The 26,055-nt window shown below is 38.1% G+C and overlaps 1 protein-coding gene across 1 annotated transcript; it reads left to right on the top strand.

The window, feature by feature from the left end:
- The first annotated feature begins 783 nt into the window (after positions 1–783).
- On the top strand, positions 784–23,021 carry SEC22B (SEC22 homolog B, vesicle trafficking protein). The gene is made up of 5 exons (XM_086392161.1): positions 784–995; positions 10,463–10,572; positions 13,863–14,023; positions 15,642–15,788; positions 20,014–23,021. The coding sequence occupies exons 1-5, from the start codon at positions 921–923 to the stop codon at positions 20,166–20,168; spliced, it is 648 nt and encodes a 215-aa protein (XP_086248287.1). The 5' UTR covers positions 784–920; the 3' UTR covers positions 20,169–23,021.
- Positions 23,022–26,055: the final 3,034 nt, after the last annotated feature.

Raw genomic sequence — 26,055 nt, 5'->3', positions numbered from 1 at the left:
TGAAGTTTTTTCTTTAACTACAAAGTGGGGACCTACACTTTCTCACTATATAATCACAAATATCCTGAGAGGCAGATAATATTCTCATATTAGAGATGGGGGCACCAAAGAAAAAAGAGATGGTAACACTTCTTCAGGTCGAGTTGTCTAGAGGTTTCTCCAATACCGAGTAAATGAAGAGTTACTGGAAGTTTTGCAAGACTGTCCTGATCACAGCTTTCAGCAGGGTGACTGATCTAGGTAATTTCTGAGATCCTGTAATATCACTTACTCACATATGCAATTAATATTTTTTACCAGAATCTGTTTAAGGACCTGGGCATACAGCATACACAAGCAAAAAAAAAAAAAAACCCATACAATACACACACACACACACACACAAAGAACTCTGCCTAAAAATATAAAAATACAGAAAATAATTTGTACTGGATATAAAATATATATAAAAACAAAAAAATAAATATGAAAATATATCATCTGATTGTCAGTTTTTTCATATACCCTTCATCTAAGTACCCATTAACTCCTGCCCTCCTTCCCAGCCCTCTCCCCCAACTTAAACTATCAGAAACTAGAAAATTCTATTTCAGTTTGTGTGCCACGCCCTCTCACGGGTCAAGGCTTATTCAAAGCTGGAAATTCAGAAAAGTGGCCGGGGCCTTAGCAGTTTCTGAAGGTGTAAGGAGAGATCACGGAACTAGTGTGCCTGTAGTTGTGGTTCCCGATGGGAAGCCAATTCTGGGGACCGGTAGTGGAGAGCTCTAGAGCTTGTTTCCGGCCACCTCAGCGGGAAGCGGAGACGCGAGCAGCTGTGTCTCCGGCAACTGAGGTAGAGGTTTAACTGTTGTCCCGGCGGAGCAAGTCAAGACACATCTACGGCCGTCTGGGCCAGTGTTGGGTCTCCGTAGCCTGTAAAGATGGTGTTGCTCACGATGATCGCCCGAGTGGCGGACGGGCTCCCGTTGGCCGCCTCGATGCAGGAGGACGAACAGGTGAGCTGCTAGATCCTCAGGACCCCAAGTTCCTGCCAGAGCGCTATGCTGTCCGCCCCGGATTCCTTGTTAGGACGCGGGAGACCCCTGAGTCTTCCCAGGCATTTCTGAGTCCTCTGAAGTGCGTTTTCTCTTTTAACAGTGGAGAAAACTACCTGGAGAAAACTAACCTTTGCTGAAGGCGGGGATAGATTTTTATCTTACCTATTTCTTATTAGAAAAACACTCCGGAGAAGGCGTAGGTTTGGCTAATTGTGATCATCCAGTGTTCTGTAATTCTTATGGACTCTGCTAAAATTAAGGGTTTCTGATTTTTTGCTGTTAATAAGGCTGACACGTCCTGGGGAAAATCAGCTCCTAGTTCTTTAACTCCTTTCTGTAGCACCTGATCCTTGACCTAGCTTGCTGACATCTATTGAAAGCAGATGTGGTAATATTGCCACATATATGCACCTGTTTGAAGTTCAGTACAGTACTTTCTTTCAAAGTTATGTCCAATTCCCACCTCCTTCAGTAAGCCTTACTAAATTCTTATTGTTGGAATTGTGACCCCTGTGTTATATTTCTATAATGCCTTGTACTTTTGCCTTTGTCTTTCAATAAATTAAATTTCCTAGTAGGCAGATGACAAATCTTGGTTATTTTTGTATTTCCCATAGCTTTTACAATAGCAGTTTTAGTATAATAGGTGGTCAAAAATATGTTGCATTGATTAAAACAAACAAACAAAAAGTCCCAGAAAAAACCCCTAGATAGCTTCACAGGAAAAGGCTTTGTGCCTTAAAATCACAAGGCAAGTTTCTGGTGTGAGACCAGTTCCTGGAAATAAGGTTGGGGAATTCTGGAAGAAAGGAGGCTGAGAATGAAATTTATATAATTTATTTAAATTTGTTTAAAGTGATCAACTTTATTTTACTTTCTTATACAAGTAATTAAAAAAAAACTTTCAAGGCCTAAAAAAAGTTGAGTTCTAGAAAAAAATATTTTGGCGTATTTTTTAACCTTTCATTCATATATTCATGAAAAAAACCAACTCTCATTAAGCACTTCAGGTGTGCCAAGCATGGTGTTCATGCAGGGGCTTAGGGAACATAGTCCCTACTTTCATGGAGCTTACAGTTTAGTGGAGAAGCCAGATCACTAACAGATAACTGTAATGTAGATAATTGCTGTAGAGGAGAAAGAAGTTTCTGTGATTGAATATGAAAAAGGTATCTAAATTGATTTTTGGACATCAGGAAAGTCTTCCCAAAAGGAATGACATCCAAGCCAATATTAGTGTCTCCTAATTGAGAAAGCTTCTATTTGGTTATATGCCCTTTTAGGTTTGATTTGCAAATACGTTTACTTTAACTTTTATGAGAACAGCGATACAGATTGTGAAGTTGTTGTGTTGCTTAGTAGGTTATGCTGAGTGAAATATTTTCTATTCACTACACAAAAAAAAGTCTAAGCTAATATAAAATCTGAAAAATATAGCATGCCCTGAACTTTGAATTGTGAAGTATTTTTCTCTTCTCCAGCATTAAACATTTTCTTGGACTATGCAGAAGGAGTGAAATTATTAAAATGAATGCAGAACATGATTTGAAACAAAGGAGATGGTGTGAGGAAATGTTCCTTGAAGGATATGAAATTTGACTAAGAAATAGTTTTTACAAGGGAACAGAAATCTGGTCAGTTTTCCAACTATTGCTTTGAATTCCAGTGTGGGCAAAGAATATAAAGTAGATCTGAAGGTCTGAATATCAGTAGGCCCTTATTCTTTGCCTTGACACTTAATTGAAAAAATTAGTTGGTTATACTGTGTGTTTCATAATTCCAAATTAGGTATCAGTCTACCAAGATGGGTTGCTTTAATTGAAAAGGAAAGATATTTTACACAAAAATATTTTTATGATGGTAATTCTGTAGTGATTTCCTTTAGCAGTTTTGGCTTTGAATGATAACGTCCTTTCTAAACTTTTAACATCTGCAAAAATATATATCTTTGACTTATTTTTTACTATTAAAATGGAGCACCTTACATTTAGAGAGAGTGCCTATGCATGCGTGCTAAGTAGCTTCAGTCATGTCCAACTCTTTGTGACCCTATGGACTGTAGCCCTCCACTCTCCTCTGTCCATGGGATTCTCTAGGCAAGAATACTGGAGTGCTATGCCCTATTCCAGGGAAATCTTTTTGACCTAGGGATTGAACCTGTGTCTCTTAGGTCTCCTGCATTGGTGGGTGGGTTCCTTACCACTAACACCACCTGGGAAGCCCATAGAGTGCCTGCTATATACCAACCATTCCGCTAAGTCTGTTAAATGCATGGTTTCATTTAGTCTTCATACCAGCTATTGTTGTTTCGTTGCTAAGTCGTGTCTGATTGTTTGTGACCTCATGGACTGTAGCCTGCCAGGTTCCTCTGTCCATGGGATTTCCCAAGCAAGAGTACTGCAGTGGATTGCCATTTCCTCCTCCAGAGAGTCTTCCTGACCCAGGGATCGAATCCATGTCCCCTGCATTGACAGGCGGATTCTTTATTGCTGAGCCACCAGGGAAGCCCTTATATCAACTGCTAGGATGGGTACTGTTATTTTCTACAATTACAGATAGGGAAGCTCTGAGGCTAAGAGAAGAAAAGTCTCTTTAAGTCACACAGCATAAGTAGTACAACGGAATTTTTCACTGGGATTCCTTCCTTCCCCTTCCCCTCCCTTGTCCCTCCCTCCTTTTCTCCCCTTCCTTTCTTCCTTATTAACCTACAACCGCTGTGTTAGTTCCAGATGCATAACATAGTGGTTTGATACTTCTGTCATCAGGGTTTTTAACTTTGGCACTTTTGACATTTTGGAATGGATAATTGTTTGTTGCGGGAAAACTGTCCTGTGAGTTGCTGGATGTCTAGCCGTATCCTTGGCCTCTGCACCTTACATACCAATAGCACTACCACCACCCTCCCTCCAGTTTGACAACCAAAAATATTTCTTACATTTTGCATGTCATCTTTGGGGAGGATAGGCAAAGTCACCCTTGGTTGAGAACCACTGTTTTGGTTTTTAAAAGAAAATTTTAATTGAGGCATAGTTGATTCACAGTGTATAAGTTTCAGGTGTGAAGCATAGTGATTCACAGTTTTTAAAGGTTAGACTCCATTAGTAGTTATTATAAAATATTGGCTATATTCTCTGAGCTGTACAGTATACTCTTGTAGCTGCTTATTTACTTTATACATAAGTAGTTTGTACCTCTTAATCCTCTACCCCTAGTGTGCCTTTCCTTCCTTCCCTCTCCCCACTGGTAACCACTGGTTTGTTCCTTTTAATCCAAATCTGTCTGATTCTACACTGGAGCCTTAGTACCTAACTGTTACACTTTACTGCTTTGTTCTAAGATATTTTAATAATGTATTTACTTCTTGGGAGTCTGGAAATTACTTTTTAAGAAATGGATATCTTGATCAAATAGTTTTATAGTTAAGTATCTTAATTGTCCAGGCCAAATACATATATTCTTTCAGTTATTTACATTAATAATAGATTCTATATTTTAGGTAGTTACTCCATGCTAGTCCCTATACAAACTGTCTTGTTACTGTAGATGAACAGTTATTCAAGTAATACAATAGAGCATTTTTTTTTTTAAAGATAAGAGTACCTTATGCACTATTTTCTCTATGCTTTAGCTAGAAATACAAGCCTAAGGTAGAGAGATGAACTTTTCCAAACTACACTAAGTGATACTCTATTTCTCCCTTTCTGATGTATTTCTCCTTTTCAGTTGTTTGCAATTTCTTTACCTTTCTGTTCTACCTCAAAATATACCCTGTTGTCTTCTCTCATTGTGTCTCAGCTCTGTGGACTTAAAGAAGGTGTAGACGTAACTGAGTACAGAGCAGGGAACTCCAAGAAGCAGATGGTCTGTTGTACTGTTAAACTGCCACACTCCCTCAGTCATTGAGGGTTGATTAATCATCTTACTGTTATGGCTGTTAGAGAAAGATGGTTGGTTCTTGGTGCTGCTGCCCTTTGATCAGTAGAGCTTAACAGGGATTTAAAAATGATAAGGGCTTAGCTAAACATTATTGTAAAGACGAAAGATGGCATTTGATACAACTACAACAGTCATAAAGTGAAAGTCACTCAGTTGTGTGTGACTGTTTGCGACCCCATGGTCTGTAGCCCATCAGGTTCTTCTCTCCATGGGATTCTCCAGGCAAGAATAGTTGGAGTTGGTTGCCATTACCTTCTCCAGGGGATCTTCCTGACCCAGGAATTGAACCTTGCATTGCAGGCAGATTCTTTACCATCTGAGCCATCAGGGAAGCCCACCAGCAGTCATAGGTAACAGCAATAAAACGGATTGTGGTTGTGTGGCAGTTTACTACCCTGTACCTCCTATATTTTATGTACAGAACCGCATCCTAAATATACTGATGATCTCAAGTTTCAGAATTTGTGAATACTTTCACATCCACTTTATTATTGGATTGCTAACAGCTGTCTTTCCTTTATACTGTGTACAAGTTTCATCAAGTCTGTTTTAGACGAAGTAGAAAACAGAATTAGGACATCTAATTAACTATTTTTAGATAGGCTGGCTGACTGTGGGCCCTTTGTGACTGTAATCTTAAAAGCAAACCAAGGGTTTATCTCTAAAGCCATGATTATGTTGTTATGTGAGATCTATCAATAGTTCAGAGTTGCCATGTAGTCTTGAGCATTTCCCATGAATTAGATTTAATATTAAATAGTAAGATATCACTTGGAATGTGGCTTGACCATCACAGAAGCAATTTTAATTGTAGAGGTTGTATAGCACGCACAGGAGTAGGAGCTTCAGGGGTAGACTGCCTGGGCACAAATCCTGGCCCCTCCCTTCCTGGCCCCAAGTGCAGATAGGCAACAAGTAGACATTGATGAATGAATAATTTTCTCAACATAAAGTTAATTTGTGACTGTTGTAGAAAATTCAGTAAATACAAAAGGACCAAGAAGTTAATGGTGATTTTTGTTTTTTTTAACTAAAGTAGTGGTAAAATTAAGTAATCCCTACTTAAATTATACCCACTTGGTATCTAACTTTAATCTTTGTGTATATGTTTAAAATTAAATAATGGGTAATAACTAATAATAATTAGGTAATAACCTAATTTTTTCACAGTGTATAATGAATGTCTGCTCATATCATTAAATATTACACATCATTTTGATGGTTCTGTATATAATGGTTCCATTATATAAATATATACTATATGTTATGTCACCCATCCCCTACCCTATTATTGAACATGTTTTTTGTTTTTATGTTTTTGTAGTTGTTTGCTTAACACATATATGATGTGTATGTATACTTTCAAAGATGTAGAATTGTTAATAAAACACTGTGCAAAATTTTATAATTTCCAATACATATTGTCAGAATGACTACCAGAAAGACTGTACCAGCATCGTGTTCCCAGGAATGGTGATGCTAACTGAACCAGCAGTGTAAAATGTTGGTTGGCGTGTCATAATTCCTATGTAGGTATGTCCCCAGTACTGTACATTGGCATCGTTGGTTTGTTCGTTGTAAATTCCTGAAATCGTAGCATGCTTTTGGCCATTGTCTCTGTGTTTCTCTCAGATTGCAGTAATGTTTACGATGCCTCTTATAAAGTCAAAGGATTTGTACCAATCTTCATTTGACCAACAGTTTTTTGCCATTTTTTTAAATTCAAGTGTAGTTGGTTTATATTATGTTAGTTTCACACTTAGAATATAGTGCTTCAGTATCTTTATAGATTATACTTCAATTTGTTATAAAATACCATTATTCCCTGTGCTGCACAATATATCCATGTAGCTTGTTTATTTTATACATAATAGTTTGTACATCTTAATCGCCCCTACCACTGTCTTGCCCTTCTTCCTTTCCTTCTGCCTAATGGTAGCCACTAGTCTATTCTCTATCTGTGAGTCTGTTTCTGATTTGTTATATTCGTTTTATTTTTTAGATTCCGCATATAAGGGATAAGACAGTATTTGTCTTTCTCTCTCTGACTTATTTCACTGAGCATAATACCCTCTCCGTCCATCCACGTTGTTACAATGGTGGAATTTCATTTGCCATTTATTTATTTAACTATTTCCTTTAAAGGTCTCCCCTGCCTTTAGCTGTCAGAAAACTTACATTTAACTTTTATGTTTGTATTTATTTTACTGATACTAATGTCTGAGTCCTGCCTCCAAAACACTGATTTAATTGGTTTTGGGGTGCAGACTGAGCAGGAATAGTGTTTTTAAGATCCCTAGGAGATTCTAGTGTGAAGCCAGAGTTGAAAATCATTGATCTATGTTGATATTATTTCTTGGCACTTTAGTAGCCAAGGTTTTATCCCTGGGTCAGTAAGATCCCTTGGAGAAGGGCATGGCAACCCACTCCAGTATTCTTGCCTGGAGAATCCCATGGACAGAGGAGCCTGGTGTGCTACAGTCCATGGGGTCACAAAGAGTTGGACATGACTGAGCAACTAATACATTTTTAGTAGCCTCTGCAACTTTATTTCGGAGAAGGCGATGGCACCCCACTCCAGTACTCATGCCTGGAAAATCCCATGGACGGAGGAGCCTGATAGGCTGCAGTCCATGGGGTCGAGAAGAGTCGGAGACGACTGAGCGTCTTCACTTTCACTTTTCACTTTCACGCATTGGAGAAGGAAATGGCAACCCACTCCAGTGTTCTTGCCTGGAGAATCCCAGGGACGGGGGAGCCTGGTGGGGTGCTGTCTATGGGGTCGCACAGAGTCCGACACGACTGAAGCGACTTAGCAGCAGCAGCAGCAGCAACTTTACTTGCATCCCTTGTATCTATTATCTTCCCTGGTGGCTCAGAGGTTAAAGCATCTGCCTGCAATGTGGGAGACCTGGGTTCGATCCCTGGGTCGGGAAGATCCCCTAGAGAAGGAAATGGCAACCCACTCCAGTATTCTTGCCTGGAGAATCCCTTGGACAGAGGAGCCTGGTAGGCTACAGTCCATTGTGTCACAAAGAGTCGGACATGACTGAGCGACTTCACTTTCTTTCTTTCTTTCTTTCTGGTGTCTATTGTTGTGGGGTCAGATATCTTCGGAATGCCACATAACAACATTGCTTAAGCAAACAGATTGACTCTACCACTCAAATTTAGGAACATAAGATATTGGCATTAGTTCAAAGCATGTGATGGTATTCACTCTCCCTAACTGGCTGGCCAGTCGTGAGAAAAGCAATATATATATTGGCATTACTGTTTAATACAATAATGTCACTATATATTATACTGTTAATTATTACAAAGTGTTATTAATATATAACAGTATATATGGTAATGTAGGAGTATTTCTCAGGCAAACAGCCTTATAAGTCATTGCCATAAAAACAGTGTTAAACTACAAATTGATACTTCTAATGGTCTCTGCCTGGTTCACTTCATACTTATTTACTTCCTTATTTATATTGAAATTTCCAGCTCACCATTTTTTATTTTATTTTGAGTTATGATTGACATATACCATTATATTAGTTTCAAATGTACAATATGATTCAGTATTTGTAGACACTGTGAAATCACCACAGTAAGTCTATGAGAGAGTTACTCTCCATCATGAAAAAATAGTTATGAAAATGTTTATTCTTTTTTTTTCTTGTGATGCAGACATATAAGTTTTACTGTCTTAGCAACTTTCAAATACATAATACTGTATTATTAACTACAGTCACCATGCTGAACACTGTATCCCCATGACCTGTTTTATAATTGGAAGTTTGTGCTTTTTGATTCCCTTTACTCATTTGGCCTACTCCCCCACCCACCTCCCCTCTGGCAGTCACCAGTCCATTCTCTATCTGTGAGCTTGTTTTTTGAGCAAGATTCCACTCTTTTTTAATGGCTGAATACTATTCCGTTGTGTATATATACTGCATCTTTTTTATCCATTCATCTATTGAACACTTATTATAGGTTATTTTCATATCTTGGCTATTGTAAATAATGCTGCAGTGAGCATAGCTTAGGATGCATATATCTTTTTAATTTAGTGTTTAATTTTCTTTAGATAAATACCTAGAAGTTGAATTGCTGAATCATGCAGTAGTTCTGTTTTTAATTTTTTTGAGGGAACCCCCCATATTTTTTCCATTTTGGCTGCACCAATTTGCATTCCTTCCAACAGTGCACAAGGGTTCCCTTTTCTCCACACCCTCACCAATGCTTGTTATATCTTGTCCTTTTGATAATAGTCATTTTAACAGGAGTGAGGTGATATCTTAGTGCGCATTTCTAGTTCACTATTTTAAATATAGGTTAAAATCCTATACTTATATGTTTGTTTATCTGCCAGTTACATGATTTTATTTTTGCTTCCTTGGTTTTATTCTCAGTTCAGTGGATCGCTGTGATCCACTAAGTTCTACTTTGTACTCTCTCATAGTTAGACCTTAGGTCCAATCCCTGGGAGAACCCAGTATACTTTTCTATTTAAACGTTTAGTTATTAAGCATCTACCAAGGAGAGACTGTGTTATATCTTTCAATTTAGAATAAATAATGTAAAATAAAATAATTCCTTCCCATCACATAGCAGCAATTGTTTATTTCCCCCAGTATGTGGATCAATAAAGTATATTTGCTTCTTACTCTTCATGCACTTCTTTTCCATTTTTGTCTAATAGGTTATTGAGATATGATTTTCTCCTTTTGAAATGACTCTGCTCTTTCCCCCAGTAGACTTTTTCCTCTCTTTAAAAAAAAAAAAAAATTGTGAAATCATTTAGAAATTGTTTGGGAAAATATTGCCTGTAATTCTGTCATCCAAATGTTACTATTTTCATTTTTTTAATGAACATATCCCTTGCTATCCAGACGTTTGCATTCCAAACTTGGAAACCAAATAGATTTATTTAGTAAAGGATATTTTGACTTTCCAGTCTTCATCCTGACTCTTCCTTGTTTTTACCTAGTTGCAGTTACAGTGTTCATAGTAATTTACAGTGATGGGTGCACACACGTAGTTTTGCTTATACATCAAATACTGTAACACTTTATGGAAGATTTTGCATGATATTTCAGCATAAAAATGAGATTCATTCATTCTGTCTTTCCCAGGACTTTCCACTGAGTACAGAACATGTGTGATTCTGTGGCAGTAACCATGCAAGTGAAGTGGGTTAGGAGGAGGGCACTGACCTCACAGTGGAAATGGATTCAGCAAGTACCTTAAATGCAGTTGAGGATTGTATTTTTGCTTTTTAGAAAATAACTAATGTGACTTTGTTGAAAAACTCAGGGTTTGGGCTCCCTTTTTTCTCTGAAAGTAGGCCACTTTTATTTTGTTAAATCTTATTAATGTTATTAACCTATAAATGAAAGACCTTATTTACATAGCGTCTTCAAAACATGATACTTCTTACCAATTGCTACTGTTTTTTTTGTGGAACATTCTTAAATGAAGGTGTCTTCTTTCAGTCTGGCCGGGACCTTCAACAGTACCAGAGTCAGGCTAAGCAGCTCTTTCGAAAGTTGAATGAACAGTCCCCTACCAGATGCACCTTGGAAGCTGGTGCCATGACTTTTCAGTGAGTATAATCTTGATTTCTTTGTGATGATTTAAGTATGAAATACAGTAATTACACCTGAGAAGAATGGTAACTTTTTTCAAATGCAAAGGTAATTTTGAAAATAGAGTCACTCTGTGGAGGCAACTTTCCTGGCTCTAATTTTGCAAAACTGAAATCTTGGTTGCTGTATTCAGTTTGTGTACAGTAATTCACCCTGTTATCTTGTGTCCAGTAATGCTGTATGTATCATGCAGTAATAGATAACTTTTGCTTTGGGAGCTTCTTAGAGCCAGACACACATAGATTAGTACACTTGCTTAAACATTTACTGACACTGTAACTTTGAGCAACCCACATATATTTTACTAGGCCTCGGTTACCTCTATAAAATAGGGAATCATAGGTTTATGAGAAAATCCCTGTATATCACTTAACATTTTGTCTGGCACATAGAGAATAGTCAATAGGTATTATTTATTATTTAGAGAATAGAAAATTATAAAAGATAATTTAAGAGCATCTAATCAGTGGTTGGAGAAGGGCATGGCAACCCACTCCAATATGCTTGCCTGGGAAATGCCATGGACAGAGGGGCCTGGCAGGATACAGTCCATGGGGTCGCAAAGAGTCAGACATGACAGCATCTAAACAACAACAACAACGACAACAAATCAGTGGTTGTAGACAATGCATACAGCTGAGAGAGGGATCAAAGGGATTTTATTGGGTCTCAAATTACCTACAAATAATTGGTATTAAGTGTTTAATTATATGTCAAGTTTGAAGGTGCTAAAACAGGCAGGATTAAAAAAGAAAAAAGAGGACAAGAAGATCAGAGGAAAATAAGAAAGGATAAGCTAAATAATCCTTAGTATGTTCGGAGCTCAGATACTGAGATAATATAGACCTAGGAAGAACCCATTGTGTTTAACTCAACCAACCAACCTTCTACTCATCAAGAATAAGCAAACAAGTATACAGAATCAAAACCAAAACAAGACTCTGGCCTATTGGTTAAGAAAATAGTGAACATTAGGTTTTGTAAGTTATTTCAACATTAAATAACGTTCAGTTCAGTTCAGTTGCTCAGTCGTGTCCGACTCTTTGCAACCCCATGGACTACAGCACGCCTGTAGTCCTGATGGCCTCCCTGTCCATCACCAACTCCCAGAGTTTACCCAAACTCATGGCCACTGAGTCAGTGATGCCATCCAACCATCTCATCCTCTGTCATCCCCTTCTCCTCCTGCCTTCAATATTTCCCAGCATCAAGGTCTTTTCAAATGAGTCAGCTCTTAGTATCAGGTGGCCAAAGTATTGGAGTTTCAGCTTCAACATCAGTCCTTCCAGTGAACACCCAGGACTGATCTCCTTTAGGATGGACTGGTTGGATCTCCTTGCAGTCCAAGAGACTCTTAAGAGTCTTCTCCAACACCACAGTTCAAAAGCATTAATTCTTTGGCGCTCAGCTTTCTTTATAGTCCATCTCTCACATCCATACATAACTACTGGAAAAACCATAGTCTTGACTAGATGGACCTTTGTTGGCAAAGTAATGTCTCTGCTTTTTAATATGATGTCTAGGTTGGTCATAACTTTCCTTTCACATTATTTCCTTTCTAAATAATGTTGCTGCTGCTGCTAAGTCACTTCAGTCGTGTCCAACTCTGTGCGACCCCATAGACGGCAGCCTACCAGGCTCCCCTGTCCCTGGGATTCTCCAGGCAAGAATATTGGAGTGGGTTGCCATTTCCTTCTCCAATGCATGAAAGTGAAAAGTGAAAGTGAAGTCGCTCAGTGGGTGTCCAACCCTCAGCCACCCCATGGACTGCAGCCTACCAGGCTCCTCCGTCCATGGGATTTGCCAGGCAAGAGTACTGGAGTGGGGTGCCATTGCCTTCTCCATAAATAATGTTAGAGATGCTCAATTATAATATAGTATTTTTTATCTTTACTATGGGTTCGGAACAAATGACCTAGGAAAGATCTCATGGAATTGAAAAGAGATTTTCTTCTGCCTCCTTCTTTATAATCTTATCTCTTCCCTTATTTGCATCTAAGAGCTGTTTGCTAAAGATGTATTCTTTGCCAGACCGTGTATTAAGTCTTGCCTTTAATATTCTTAGCTTGTCCTCTTATTATAGCAGAGAGAGACACATATGCATACTGTACTATAATACCTAGGACAAGAAGTGCTATAGAGCAGAAAAAAGGAAGCAAGTTTTCAGGAAAGGGGACTCCATTCTGTGGAGTTCTGGGGTGCCTTAGAAGCCACATAGAAGGGAAAGGGATGGGGGATGTGTGTAATGCTTTGGACCCTTAAACTCCTACTTAAACTAAAAAACTTCTGACTTTATTTGCTATACATATTGGTCTTCTGGATATAATTTTGGCTCAAATAAAGAGTGCTGTGGCTACAAACTCATTTGAAAACCACTGAGTAGCCAGCCTCTTTCCAAAAATATCTCAGACATGCAGTAATATAGCCTCCTCCAGACTGCCAGGGATGATATGATGGACATGAGTTTGGGCAAGCTTCGGCAGTTGGTGATGGACAGGGGAGCCTGGCATGCTGCAGTCCATGGGGTTGCAAAGAGTCAGACATGACTGAGCGACTGAACTGAACTGAAGGCTGCCAGGGAGCTCACTCTCACAAGAGGAGTCAGTTCTGTTATTGAATAATTTGCAATTAATACAGAGTTCTTCTACCCTAGAAATTAGGAACTATTATTAGTCCTGAGATTGGTATTTTCTGTACCCAGTAATCATTGTGACATTAACTTCTAACTTTTTAGTGTTCACAAAAATTTCTAGTTCCACAGTTCTTACAGATGGAAGAAGTTTAAATGTGTGTATATTATTACTTGTTTACTATACATGATCAAAGGGCAGATGGAGTCACACCCCTAAGTTTTCAAGAAAAAGTCTTAAGTATTAAGATATTTTAGTTGAAGAATTATGTGATGAATAAGTATGTCTAAATACTCCTTTTGGAATATGCTTCTAATAATGGGAAGATGTTTGTTTTCTAATTCTAGTGATTTATGGTTTGTAATTGACTTTCTGATTTCGGCTTGAATATTTTCAAGTTTGTATAAGGAATTTCCTGGTGGTCCAGTGGTTAGGACTCTGCCCTTCCCTTGCCAAGGACCTGGGTTTGATCCCTAGTCGGGGAACTAAGATCCTGCAAGCCGGGTAGAATAACCAAAAACAAAGTTTGTATGGCACTGAGAGTCTGTTTCAGACTGTTGGGAGTGTTATTAATCTACAACAATTTTTCCTTGCTTTTTTCATTTTTGTCTCTTCAGTTACATTATTGAACAAGGAGTATGTTATTTGGTTCTGTGTGAAGCTGCCTTCCCTAAGAAGCTGGCTTTTGCCTACCTAGAAGATTTACACTCAGAATTTGATGAACAGCATGGGAAGAAGGTGCCAACTGTGTCTAGACCCTACTCCTTTATTGAGTTTGGTAAGTTTTTGTGCCTTACTTCTCTGTCAGGGGAGTAGACAGTGTAGAGAAGCTAGTGATATAATTTGACTTTTTTTTTTTAAAGCTTATCTAATGTTTTGGATTCTGCCTCTTCTCCTATTCCATGTCTTTTTTCCTTTTGAGTGAATGAGGCTTCCTTCACATAAGTATTAATAATTTTCTCTGGCCTTTCGATATTTTCCCCATAGAGCTTGTTGCCCTTTGCTCTTTTTTGTAATTTGTTTTGATTCTTCATTAGGGTAAAAAACTGCCTGAAGATCCAGATTGACATGTAATTGCTGAGTTCTTCTTTTTCCCAATTCAGTGTCTTCACCCCCACACACACATACACTCACAGTGAGACCCATTTTATGGAGATCAGAATTTGGAAATCAGAAAGAGTGGTGTTTTGTTTCTTTTAATAGAACAAGATCCTCTAATTTAAGTACTAAAAGATACGTGGTATTGGGGCACAACAGTTCCTATAGGCAGAAGCATTGAGCATGGGTGTCCATATTTGTACAAGAATTATAGAAAGACTCATTGCTCAGAGCTGGTAAAATATAGGATGGCGACATATCAAAGGAAATGTCCTGTAAGTAAAAGAAAGGAGAACAAGTATGATTAGATTACATCATTGACATTTTTAGTTAAAAAATAAACTGGTTTTGAATACTACCTCTGGATTTCTGAAGTGTTTCAAGTTTGCTAGATAAATGAGTCCTCTTGCTTTGTAGAATTAAAGAAAATGTATTATAGCAAAGCATTACAGTGTTTCAAAACTAAACTCTCCAAGTGCTAATTTTATCATGTCTGGTTTTGCAGTTTTTATTTTTGTAGGCGATAGAAGTTCAGTAAAACCAAGAAAAAAATAAGACTGCTGTACCAAAGTCACACAGGAAATAGTTGGTACCCTCAAATTAGCTTAAAAGATTGTACACAGAGATATGAAAGGGTTATAGATGAACTGTAAGGTACAGTAACCTGAGACCAGTAGCATGGTAATTGTTATCAACCCTAGGCTTGAATGGATAAGAGCAGTTTCTGGAACTGGGAAGGAGAAAATTTATAGAAGAGGGCAATTTCAAAGGAGCAGTAACTTTTGGTGGAGAAATACTACCAGCCCAAGATGACTTCTCAGGGAGGAGAGAGAGGAATGAACCACTGTCACTGTCCACTCTCATTCCCTGCTCTTGGGGTGTCCGCTTTGGCTGAACCTAATTGGAAGCTAGACAGCATGAAACCCACTGATGTAATTCATGCAGGTTAGCTTCCCAAAGCAGAAGGCAGGGTGCAGAAGGGTGGGAGGCAGTTTAAAGGGGCAAATAAAGGGTAGCCAATACATTATCTTTAAGATTTTAGCTAAAAGTTGAAAATATAATCTTTATTAATTATTCTTTTCATAGTTTTATGATATGCAGACATTGGCAAACATGAATGAGCGTGCAGTTTTGTAGTAATATTTCGGGAAATTCCCTGTCACACTTGATACTCATTCAAGAGTCTGGTTAATCATGGACAGTTGCAAAACCAGGACTAAACTCAGAATATACTCTTACCTACTTCTTTGATGGACATGAAAAAAATTGTTAACAGTCACTTTTCTTCATCATTATAGATACCTACATTCAGAAAACCAAGAAGCTTTACATTGACAGTCGTGCTCGGAGAAACCTAGGCTCCATCAACACTGAACTGCAAGATGTGCAGAGAATCATGGTGGCGAATATTGAAGAAGTGTTACAGCGGGGAGAAGCGCTCTCAGGTATCTAAAAGCAGTACGAGTCTTATGAGCAAGTGGCTCTTATTCCACAGGCAAGGATAGCTTATTTGGGGTTACTGTTTATGCTGTCAGATTCTACCTAGTACTATTAAGAATTCATTTCTCCAAAGTGGATTATTTGACAAGCTTCCAATATGATATGTTTCTTCCTAGTGTGGTTAGTTTCTATTGAGTTGGAACAGTGTAAAGTCTCATTCCATGTAAGAAACAATTACTGTTTCCCAGGTATTTACCAAATTTGATTAGTATTTATAGAAACACATAAGTTAAGGAAAATGAAAAGAGGAGTGAGAGGACATTGTCAGTGGTTTATGGCAATGGTTTCATAAGTAGCTGCTTCAGGAGACTTTACTGCTGCCAGATCAACTGTTATAAAATACCATTTCATCAAGGCGTTCCTCTGCAGAAAAACTTCTAAGACCTGTGACTACAAGATCTAGTCTGGTCTCAACTTACTTTTCATTCATCCAGTTACTATTAATTGAATACTTATAATGTTCAAGGCAGGCTTCCCCAGTGGCTCAGCATTAAAAAATGTGCCTGCGGTACAGAAGCCACAGGAGACACAGGTTCCCTGGGTCAGAAAGATCCCCTGGAGGAGGAAATGGCAACCCACTCCAGTTTTCTTTCCTTGAGAATCCCATGGACAGAGGAGCCTGGTGGGCTACATTCCATAGGGTCGCACAGAGTTGAACCAACTGAAGCCATTTAGCAGCCAGTGTGCAAGGCACTGTGTTCTCTATTGTGGAAGATAAGGAGATCGCAGAAGTGTTTCATTCTCCCTGGTTCACAAACATTCTGCCTCAGCCTGTTCAGTGTCTTCATCATCCTGGACCTTCCTTAAACTCTAGATAAGAACTGCCTCTTCAAAGAAGCCTTCCCTGATCCTTACAGCCCCTGACACATTAATCTCCTTACTCCTTCAAATTCTTAAACACTTACATATTTTACGTAATGTAAAAAAGCATGTAATGTTTTTTAGCACATGGGGTATGTGTATGTGTGTGTACTAATTTACCTAAAATATATAACTAATGTTTAGATGTTACCTAAGTGTTTAATGTGAGCATATACGCTGTTTTATATCTATTTTATATACTTATTTTATTTCTTTCACAGTAATCATCACAGGTAGTTGCCTTAATGTATATTTTTAACATTCAGGCTTGTTACATATTCATGATTAAATGCATGCATGTGAAATCACTTCAGTCATGTCCTACTCTTTGTGACCCCATGGACTGTAGCCCGCCAGGCTCCTCTGTCCTTGGGATTCTCCAGGCAAGAATGCTGGAGTGGGTTGCCATTCCCTTCTCCAGCCATTCCCTTCTCCAGTGAATAAATGGGTTTTCCTTTATTATGATTTTAACCTTCATGTTTATAGTCAGCAATTGTCCCAGTGTATAGCTTCATACTCTTTAAACATCAGTTTTTGGATAAGTGAGTCTATATATAAATTTTCATCGTAGCAGACTCACAGGTTCTACTCAGGACAAAGTAAACCAGTATAGGAAACTTTTTTAAAGCCAAAATTTATAAACTGTTCAATTAATCAAAAGTGTATGGGATTTCCTTCTAGTGCTTTGCTAATTGCTGTAGTGTTGATATGCTGATTAAAAATGAAGTACATTTTTACCCTTAAGAAACTCCATGTGATTGGGAAGATAAGAAACATTGTCACAGAGTAACAGACATCAATTGAACATTTACATTGTGCTAGGCAATATGGTAAGGGGACTTTACATATATTTTATTTATTCTTTAGAGTAATCCCATGTGAAGTCGATGGTATCAAACCAGTTTTACAGATAAAGAAGCAAAGACTCAGAAAAGTAGCTTACTCAAAGCTAAAAAATAGCTTACAAAAAGTAGCTTACTAGCTTTTTATACTGCTAGTACTTGGCAGAATTTGTTGGTCCATGGAGTCCTTGTTCATCTTCAGAGAATGATAGTTGTAAATCATTATGTAGATTTATACTGGCTGCCCAGGTGGCACAGTGGTAAAGAATCTGCCTGCCCAATGCAGGAGACGTGAGTTCATTCCCTGGGTTAGGAAGATCCGATGGAGGTGGAAATGGCAACCCACTCCAGTATTCTTGCCTGGGAAGTCCCATGGACAGGAGCCTGACAGGCTATAGTCCATGGGATCACAAAGAATGAGACACAACTGAGCGACTGAGGACATAGATATATAGACAATAAGAGCTAAAAGAATGTAGAAGGAAATAGATAAGTGAACAGGAAAGATTTCTTGAATTTTGATAGATTAGGAAGGAGTGAAGAGTGATATTTTAAGAGGAAGAAAAAGCATATCTGAACAGGGCATAAATGAAGACAGTGGGAAGATTCAGTTCAGTTCAATCGCTCAGTCGTGTCTGACTCTTTGCGACCCCATGAATCGCAGCACGCCAGGCCTCCCTGTCCATCACCAACTCCCGGAGTTCACTAGACTTCTTCCTCTTTAGGCTTCTCCATAATAAGAATCTATCTTTTATACTTTTTTCTCTTTTTGTTTTAGAGCTAGTCAGCTTTGCATTTAAGACCCAAGAATAGTTCCTGTGTAAGATCAAATTGTGCCTTTTTTACTACCTAAATATACCTGTTTCTTTTAAGGCATAGGTTTTATTTTTTTATTCAAAGGTGTGTCACTCTACTGCAGTGTAGATTGCACAAATACAGGGATCATGTACGTTTTGATCATAACTGTACCCTCTAGCACTCCTCATGGTGCCCACAACATAAATATTCGCTAAATAAGACTTCTCCAAGCAATAGCTTTGTTTTTATGATACCATCTGTTTCCAATGTTCATATGTAAAGAAATTCTCATAACTGTTGCTTACTTTATATGACCTAATATTTATTTCTCTTCCCAGTTTTTCTCAGCAGATTTAGATTCATTTAGCAAATACTTATTTATTGAGCACTGACTATATGCCAGATCCCGTTCTAGGCGCTAGGAATATAGTAAGAAACACTGTAGTAGTTAAAAACCTCTGTCCAGTCTGTCAAACTGACTGGAAAAATTCCTTGCAGTGTTGTCATGGCTATTTCTCATCCCTTAACTGTTTTTTTGCATGACAAGGTGCTTTTCTTACAGGACAAGTTACTAATTTCGAAATGGCTGACATGCCTGTGTTATTAAGTAATGCCACATTTCTCAATCAAAACCAGCCCCTATTAAGCAACTCCAAATAGCCCAAAAGCATTCTCCAAGGAAGACCAAATAGATTCAGATTGCAAAATAGTTTCTCAAAAATTTAAAGAAGTGAAAAGTTTGATTAGAATTTATGCCAAACTCAGAGTTTGTTTTTATTATTAAAAATATGTCATATATTTTAAGCCAGGTTTAGCTTATGTGTATCTGGTTATTTCTCTAAGTGCTTAGTTAACAATTAAAAGAAGATAATGACATTACAAATGTTCGTATAGGAAAAAAAACTTTGCAGAAGATTCTAAAAAGCTTAATTTAGTAGATATTGGTGGTTTTCTAGCACATGTGATTGTATTTTCGTTGTAATACAGCTTTCCTATGTCTGCTAAAATACAATTTCTGATAGTGTTATCTTCATAATAATAGTCTTTACCACGTGAAAAGTTTTAGAAATTTGGTAGTAGTCACTGTTGAGATACAGGTTAATACTCAGTGTCTGGTTCATTGAATCTTCTGCTTACCTGAATTTTTCATCTTACCTGGATTATCATTTGTCAAAATATGAGAGAATATGATTTAAACCATTAAGAGATTATGAAGATAGTTGCTATCAGCTAACATTTATCAAGTGTTTACCATCATGTAGGCATTGTGCTCACTTTACAGATATCCTATGGTATGGTTACTATTATTATATATTCCCTATTTTTATAGACAAAGAAGTTGGATCTTAGGCTGAATTGCCCAGTATCATATGATTGGTACAGCTGAGATTTGAACTAGGGTCTGAGGCCAGACCCTGGACTCACTCTACAGCCTCAAGAATTTGAACATAAGTTTAACTGATTATTTGAAAATGCATTTTAGATTTTACAGTGCTTTGGGATCATGAGTTAATCAGTGTATACAACCTTACACTTCAAAAAAAAAAAGATAATTTAAACTTCATGATTTGAAGTAGTGCTACTCATTTGGGTTATTTTTGTTCTTAATACAGTTGATAAAATACTTTAAGGGACTAATTAATGTTATCCTTTTTTTCCCTTTTGACAGCATTGGATTCGAAGGCTAACAATTTGTCCAGTCTGTCCAAGAAATACCGCCAGGATGCGAAGTACTTGAACATGCGTTCCACTTACGCCAAACTTGCAGCAGTAGCTGTATTTTTCATCATGTTAATAGTGTATGTGCGCTTCTGGTGGCTGTGAAGTAGTGAATCCAGTCACTGGCAAGGGAGAACCTAGAACCCGGCAGGTGTATGTTTTCAGGAAGCTGAGCGCACAGAGATGTGTATTAGAATCCAAGTGGAACTTCTGCCTCTAAAGACCTTGCAAGAAAAAACATGTCCTGAAAATGAAAGATTACACCTCATTTAGTGAAGCTTAGCCCTATGTAGAAAGTGTCTTTCCGGGGCAGAGGCTTTCTCTGGGTGCTAAGCCATATACATTAGGGAACAGTAGATTATTTTATTTGTTTTTTTCCCCTCCCAGTGTTTTACATTTTTCAAACAGCACTGACTGGGGCATTCTCATTCTCTAATGGAGCCGTCAGTGAGATTTGGCTTAACCAACTTATGCTAGCAAGTCTGAAACCCTTCAGAGAAGGCAGTCCTTCAGGAAGTTTTTTGACTCTGTTTAATCAACATTCCTTTCGTTGGTGACATTTGTGATTTTCAGGAATCTGAGTTGTTTGATGGCCTTTTAAACAAGACTCCAGTATGTGAAGGTTAATTGCTGTGCTGCAAGATACCCTGTCTATTGGCCCCTGTAGAAAGTTAACCTTGTTTTTCATTTATGATAATTTGCTTATTGCACAATTGCTTTAGGGTTAAATGAATTATATTAAGATGCCTTGAAATTATATTATAGCACTCCTTGATTAAGAAGCAAAAATGTTTTCTGTCATTTACTCTTAAAAGACTTAAAATTAGTTTGGGACATTCTTGATTTTATTTTTCTGCATCTGGTTTATATTAATATAAGAGTGAGTATAGCATATAGCCAGAGGCCCCTGACTTAGAGGGAAGACAGGCCAGCTCATCACTACAGCTTTGTCCTCTTTCCTCACTTCTTCACTACGATTTTCCCCACTCTTCCTCCTGCCACAGCTTGCTAAGGTTTTTTAAATTGCTCTGAGCCCTATAGTTTCATCTCCCATAAGTATCCTCTCAGTATATTCTCAAACTTCAAAATGGAAGATAATCAGTTGCATAGTTAATTAAATTGAAAATTTTCAGAACAACTACTCAAACTACTAAACATACTTATCTAAGAAAATCTGAGAGCACCTCATATCTGCTTCAGTTATGTAATTCTCTAGGAATGTTCTAGAGATAGGCAACTCATTTACAGTACATTCTGTTAACAAATAAAAGTACCTGAATTTTCCCTTTTTTGCTCAGGGATGATGAGAATTTCCTTTTACTTTCTGAGGTAGAATTTTTTAAATAGGGAGAATAGGCCTTTTAAATATTGTCACAAGAGTCTACAATATAACCTCTAATTCCTACACATACTGCAAATATTTCTTTAAATTGTACAGGAAAATGAACCAACTTCTTACTTCTTAAGATCTTTGGAAAGAACTTTAACCAGTAAGCAATTTTATAACTCAGGATCATCAAACCTACTGTTCTGATTCCTGATAGAGAAAAAAAATTTTTTTTTCTTTAAAACAAGGCAAGGAGAAATGCTTATTTTATTCCTGATAATTTATAGAACTAGAATAAAAATTTTTTCTTCCCACTTTGGACCTCTCTCTGCCAATTGGAGTTTTGTGCATGAAATAAGAAGTTACTTTTTATAGAGAATAAGTGCTTGAAGTCCCTAAAAGTCTTGTCCCTAAGTAATGATGTTGGTAATAAAAGCCTTTGAAAGGCTGAAAACCTGAATAGTAGTACCATAGCATTTGGTACTTCTGTAGGAGTGGAGAGTGAGTGGCAGCTCGTTGTTGAGAGTTGCATGCTGCAACCAAGTGGTCAGCAATGAAATAAATACTTCTAGAATGTTCCCTTCAGTGTGAAGCTTTGTTATCTACTATAGTTAATTTACATGCACATATTCTTCTAGATACATTCCTACCTAAATTCAGAGGGTTAATTAAAAAATGATATGGGGTAGGGGATGAGAAACAAAGAGATAAAGTAGTTAATGATTATGATGGCAGAAAATGAGAGAGCAGGACTGTCATGGCTCCTACTTGTGTTCTTTATTGGAGGAAGTGCGAAGATCTAATTAGGTGGAATCAACCAGCAACCAGACAGACATCTAAAATAGAACGTGATAAATGCTGTTCAGGGTTGTCGAGGGCACATTAAGAAAGGACACCTAATTTACTGTGGCAAGGAGGATGGTAAGAGAAGGAGAGTGTGACTTCCCTTACAGAGTCAGTGACTTGTGCAAAGTCATGAGTTAAAAGAATGAGATTTGGGGGGATCGTATTCCTTGGTTTGGGTTTCACTGGTGGCTCATATGGTAAAGAATCTGCCTGCAGTGAGGGAGTTCGATTGTTGGGTCAGGAACATCCCCTGGAGAAGGGGATGTCAATTACGTCTGACTCTTTATGACCCATAGACTGTAGCCCACCAGGCTCCTCTGTTCATGGAATTCTCTGGCAAGAATACTGGAGTGGGTTGCCGGGCCCTTCTCAGGATCATCCAGACCCAGGGATTGAACCTGGGTCTCCCGCATTGCAGGAAGATTCTTTGCCATCTGAGCCACTAGGTAAGCCTGAATGGTGGTGGCCACACAATTAAGGCTTTTGGTTAGTGTATTTAGCAGAAGTGACTGAGCCATACATGGTTGTCTTTTTAGCTCAGCAAAAGGCAAAGACAGAGGTCGTACAGATGTTACTACTATAATTGCACATTAACTAATTGAACCAAATAGCTTGTACTTTTAAAAAGTCCCCAAAGAAGAGTTTGTAGCATGTGTGACATAGTTTGAGGTAGAAGGAGCAAATTGAGTCCCACATCCTTTTAATCATTACAGGTAGGGTTGACCCAACAGTCAACTGTCTTGAGCAATTTAATCACTCTGTTTAATAAAGTTTATTTCAAATGCTGTGATTGAATCCATGTTTTAGATTAGAAAAGTTGTTGGAAATTTGAGTTCCATATCCTCATCAAAACTGGACTAATTCTTTTTTTCTTCCATAACCTTCATTAACTGAGCACATTATTAGGCATTTTACATGTCTTATTACAGTCCCCTCATAACCATTTTCCCAGGTTGCCCAAGGTCACATAGCAAGTTGAAGTACCAGCTCTGATAGGCCTCCAACCACTACATATACTGTTTGTTCCTAACTTATGATGTAGACGTGTTTGTTCTAAGCACTATCTCACTTTGTCCTGTAGGGTTATTTTTATTTTTTGGAAAAGGTTTTTGTTTGTATATATATACAATTTCATTTTATTATTTCTATCTTTTTCATTTCCTTATCTGTCATTTTTCCCTTTATTCCTTTTTAGTAATTTTTACTCTTGGGTTCTTGTTGGCCTTTTCTCATTCTTGGTTTGTAACACTTTTTATTTGCTCCTTTTACATTTGATTTTAATGTTAACTCAGCATTTTTCTACATCTGATTTACTTAAGATTTAGCAAAATGATTTTTTAAAATCTCCCTCTTTTTCTTATGTCCTTTTGCTCATTCTCTTCCCCCGCCCCCCTACATTTTCTATTCCTTTCCATTTTACTTCATTTCCCTAGATGCTGCTTTTACTTAGGAGTTACTGTTATGCTACAGCTTTACTTCTGTAAGTGAGAGCTTTAAAATGAACTGTTAGACTTACTCATTATTTTTATATCTTATATCTTAATTTATCTTACCTTCTTGATTTCATAACATACTGTGTTCTCTTATCAGTCAATGCAGATATGCCCCTGGTTTAAGGAATCCCTTTACACAGCATTACAAACACTGCAAGAATTCTTCAAGAACAAGCTCCTCTAGTTTGTCTTCAGTATTTGGGGCTTCAGCTCTCACTTGTGTTACCGATGGCTCCAAATGTACCTGTCTGTGCTCACACTGAGATCTAGATCCAGTTATTTTGCTGCTTGTTGGATATCTGTGTTTCGAGTATTCCGTAAAACTTTAGTGCACTTAAAACATCTTACTGCCTTCAAAGTTAAAACCTATCCTGTGCTTCCTAAGGCATTTCTAACTTTTAGACATCACCTGCCACTCCTTTACCTCAGCTACAAGTCAGGAATTGCATATGACTCCTCAGTTTTCTCCTACTACCTCTCAACTATTCAAACTTGGTTTTTTTAACCTCCAAAATAGGCATCATTTATCACTTCCTTTCTTTTCAGCCTAAGATTCAAGTTCTCGTTCAAGCTCTTTAAGTTGGTCTCCTGCAGCAGCCTCCTTCCACATGTCCCTCTTTCATCCCAATATTACTAAGTTATTAATACCAAAGATGTTCATAAAGAGCCAATCATGCCCCATTTCCTATAGAATAAAAGATTGCATACCCCAGTCTGCCTTCCACAGTGTGACCTCATATCCTTTCAGACCCATCTGCCACTCCCCACCACCTCTGTCTCATCCACACCTAATTCTCTAGCTTTCTCTAATCAGTCAAGTTACCCCTTTACCTTGGCTCATTGGTACCTTCTCTCCAGAACTTTTTGTGTGTGTACCTTATTCCTTTTCATTTCCAAACTACTAAAGTTCTGCTCATCTCAAAGACCCAGCTCTAACACCTCTTTTGTAAAGCCTAACATTCTCACATCCTCCTTACTACCAACCTGAGAGAAGTTGTGGTTTCAGACCTCCCATAGCAACGTGCTTGTATTTCCAGCATAGAACCTACCAATTAAAAATAGCAGTTTGTGTGTACTTGTCTCCTTGGCTGTATACCATGTGAGTCCTCTAAGGTGAAGACCTATTGGTAGTCATGTCTTTGAATCCTTGGCACTCGGTACAGAGACCTGTTGGAGGGACTCACAAATAATTGTAGAATGAGTGCCATTGAATTATGAAAAACTTAACGCACGTTTTCTAGAACTAGACTGTTTTTCAAGTCATGGCTATACACATAATTTTAATAGAAGTGGAAAACAACGTGGGGTAAAATGGTATAGGCCTAATAAGGGGATCGGAAGGAAAGAGGCACATTAAAAAGTCAGAACGAAAGAGACCAACAGGAAGATAAGGAAGAAAGATAAGATAGCAAATGAAATTGGTTCTAGGCAGAAACAATTTAAAGATAAAAGAGTGAAGAGTGGGACGTGGAATCAAATTAGACTTGAAGTGAAAGCACAAAAGTCAGGGCAGACTTGGTCTGGAAATGTTTCCTGTTGACCTCAGAGCCTATGGTTGCTTTTATGTATAATGCATAATATTAAATGAGCTTTTCATGTCACTTAAGTTCTTACCAATTTGTCATCAAAGTGACTCTAGTGATAATTACCTTGACCCAGATGCCATGTAAAGTAAGACCTTATTTACCATGCAAGAAATAAACTGGCTAAAGGGTTAGTTTTGCCCAACCGATAGTGGTTTGCACCCGCCAGACTTCTCTCAGGGATTCCCACACAAATAGTGTAGGTAGGCAATGAAGTTTGATCTACAGTCTAAGGTGGCTCAGTGGTAAAGAATCCTCCTGCCATTGCAGGAGCCCCAGGAGATGCAGGTTCGATCCCTGGATCAGGAAGATCCCCTGGAGGAAGAATTCTTGCCTAGAGAATCCCATAAACGGAGGAGCCTGGTGGGCTACAGTCCGTGGGGTCCCAAAGAATGGGACATGACTGAGCAACTGAGAATGCATGCACACACAGTGGGGCTATACTGCAGTATTTAAGATGTGTTTGCACAGTCCACTTCTCAGGCAGTGACTTGCTGTTTCCAGAAGAGGGCAGCAAAATTCTAATCTGAGGAGTCTTCACCACTTCCTCAAAGTAAAGCAGTATTTCCTTGAGAGGAAAACAACTGCACTGTAAAGAGAACAACAGCCCTTAAAAATGAATGATCTTTTAGGTGACAGATGAGGGAAATCCCGATACTATAAATGCCATAACAAGCAGTCACTCATTTCAAATAATGTTTTCCTTCTCCGTAATCTCTGAAGAAAATAATTGGGGCTGTTTC

This window comes from Bos grunniens, chromosome 3, assembly GCF_055505025.1.
Source record: "Bos grunniens cultivar Pamir isolate PY7600 chromosome 3, Bosgru_T2T1.0, whole genome shotgun sequence".
In the NCBI taxonomy this organism is placed as follows: Eukaryota; Metazoa; Chordata; class Mammalia; order Artiodactyla; family Bovidae; genus Bos; species Bos grunniens.
Note: the sequence above shows the minus strand (reverse complement) of the source record. Positions and strands in the feature narration are given on the sequence as shown.

Bases quoted from the DNA above. Each gene is read 5' to 3' on its own strand.
- SEC22B (XM_086392161.1), top strand. From the start codon at position 921: ATGGTGTTGCTCACGATGATCGCCCGAGTGGCGGACGGGCTCCCGTTG. The intron at 10,573-13,862 runs GTGAGTATAATC...TTGTCTCTTCAG, and splicing joins GCTGGTGCCATGACTTTTCA to TTACATTATTGAACAAGGAG. The intron at 14,024-15,641 runs GTAAGTTTTTGT...TCATCATTATAG, and splicing joins CTACTCCTTTATTGAGTTTG to ATACCTACATTCAGAAAACC.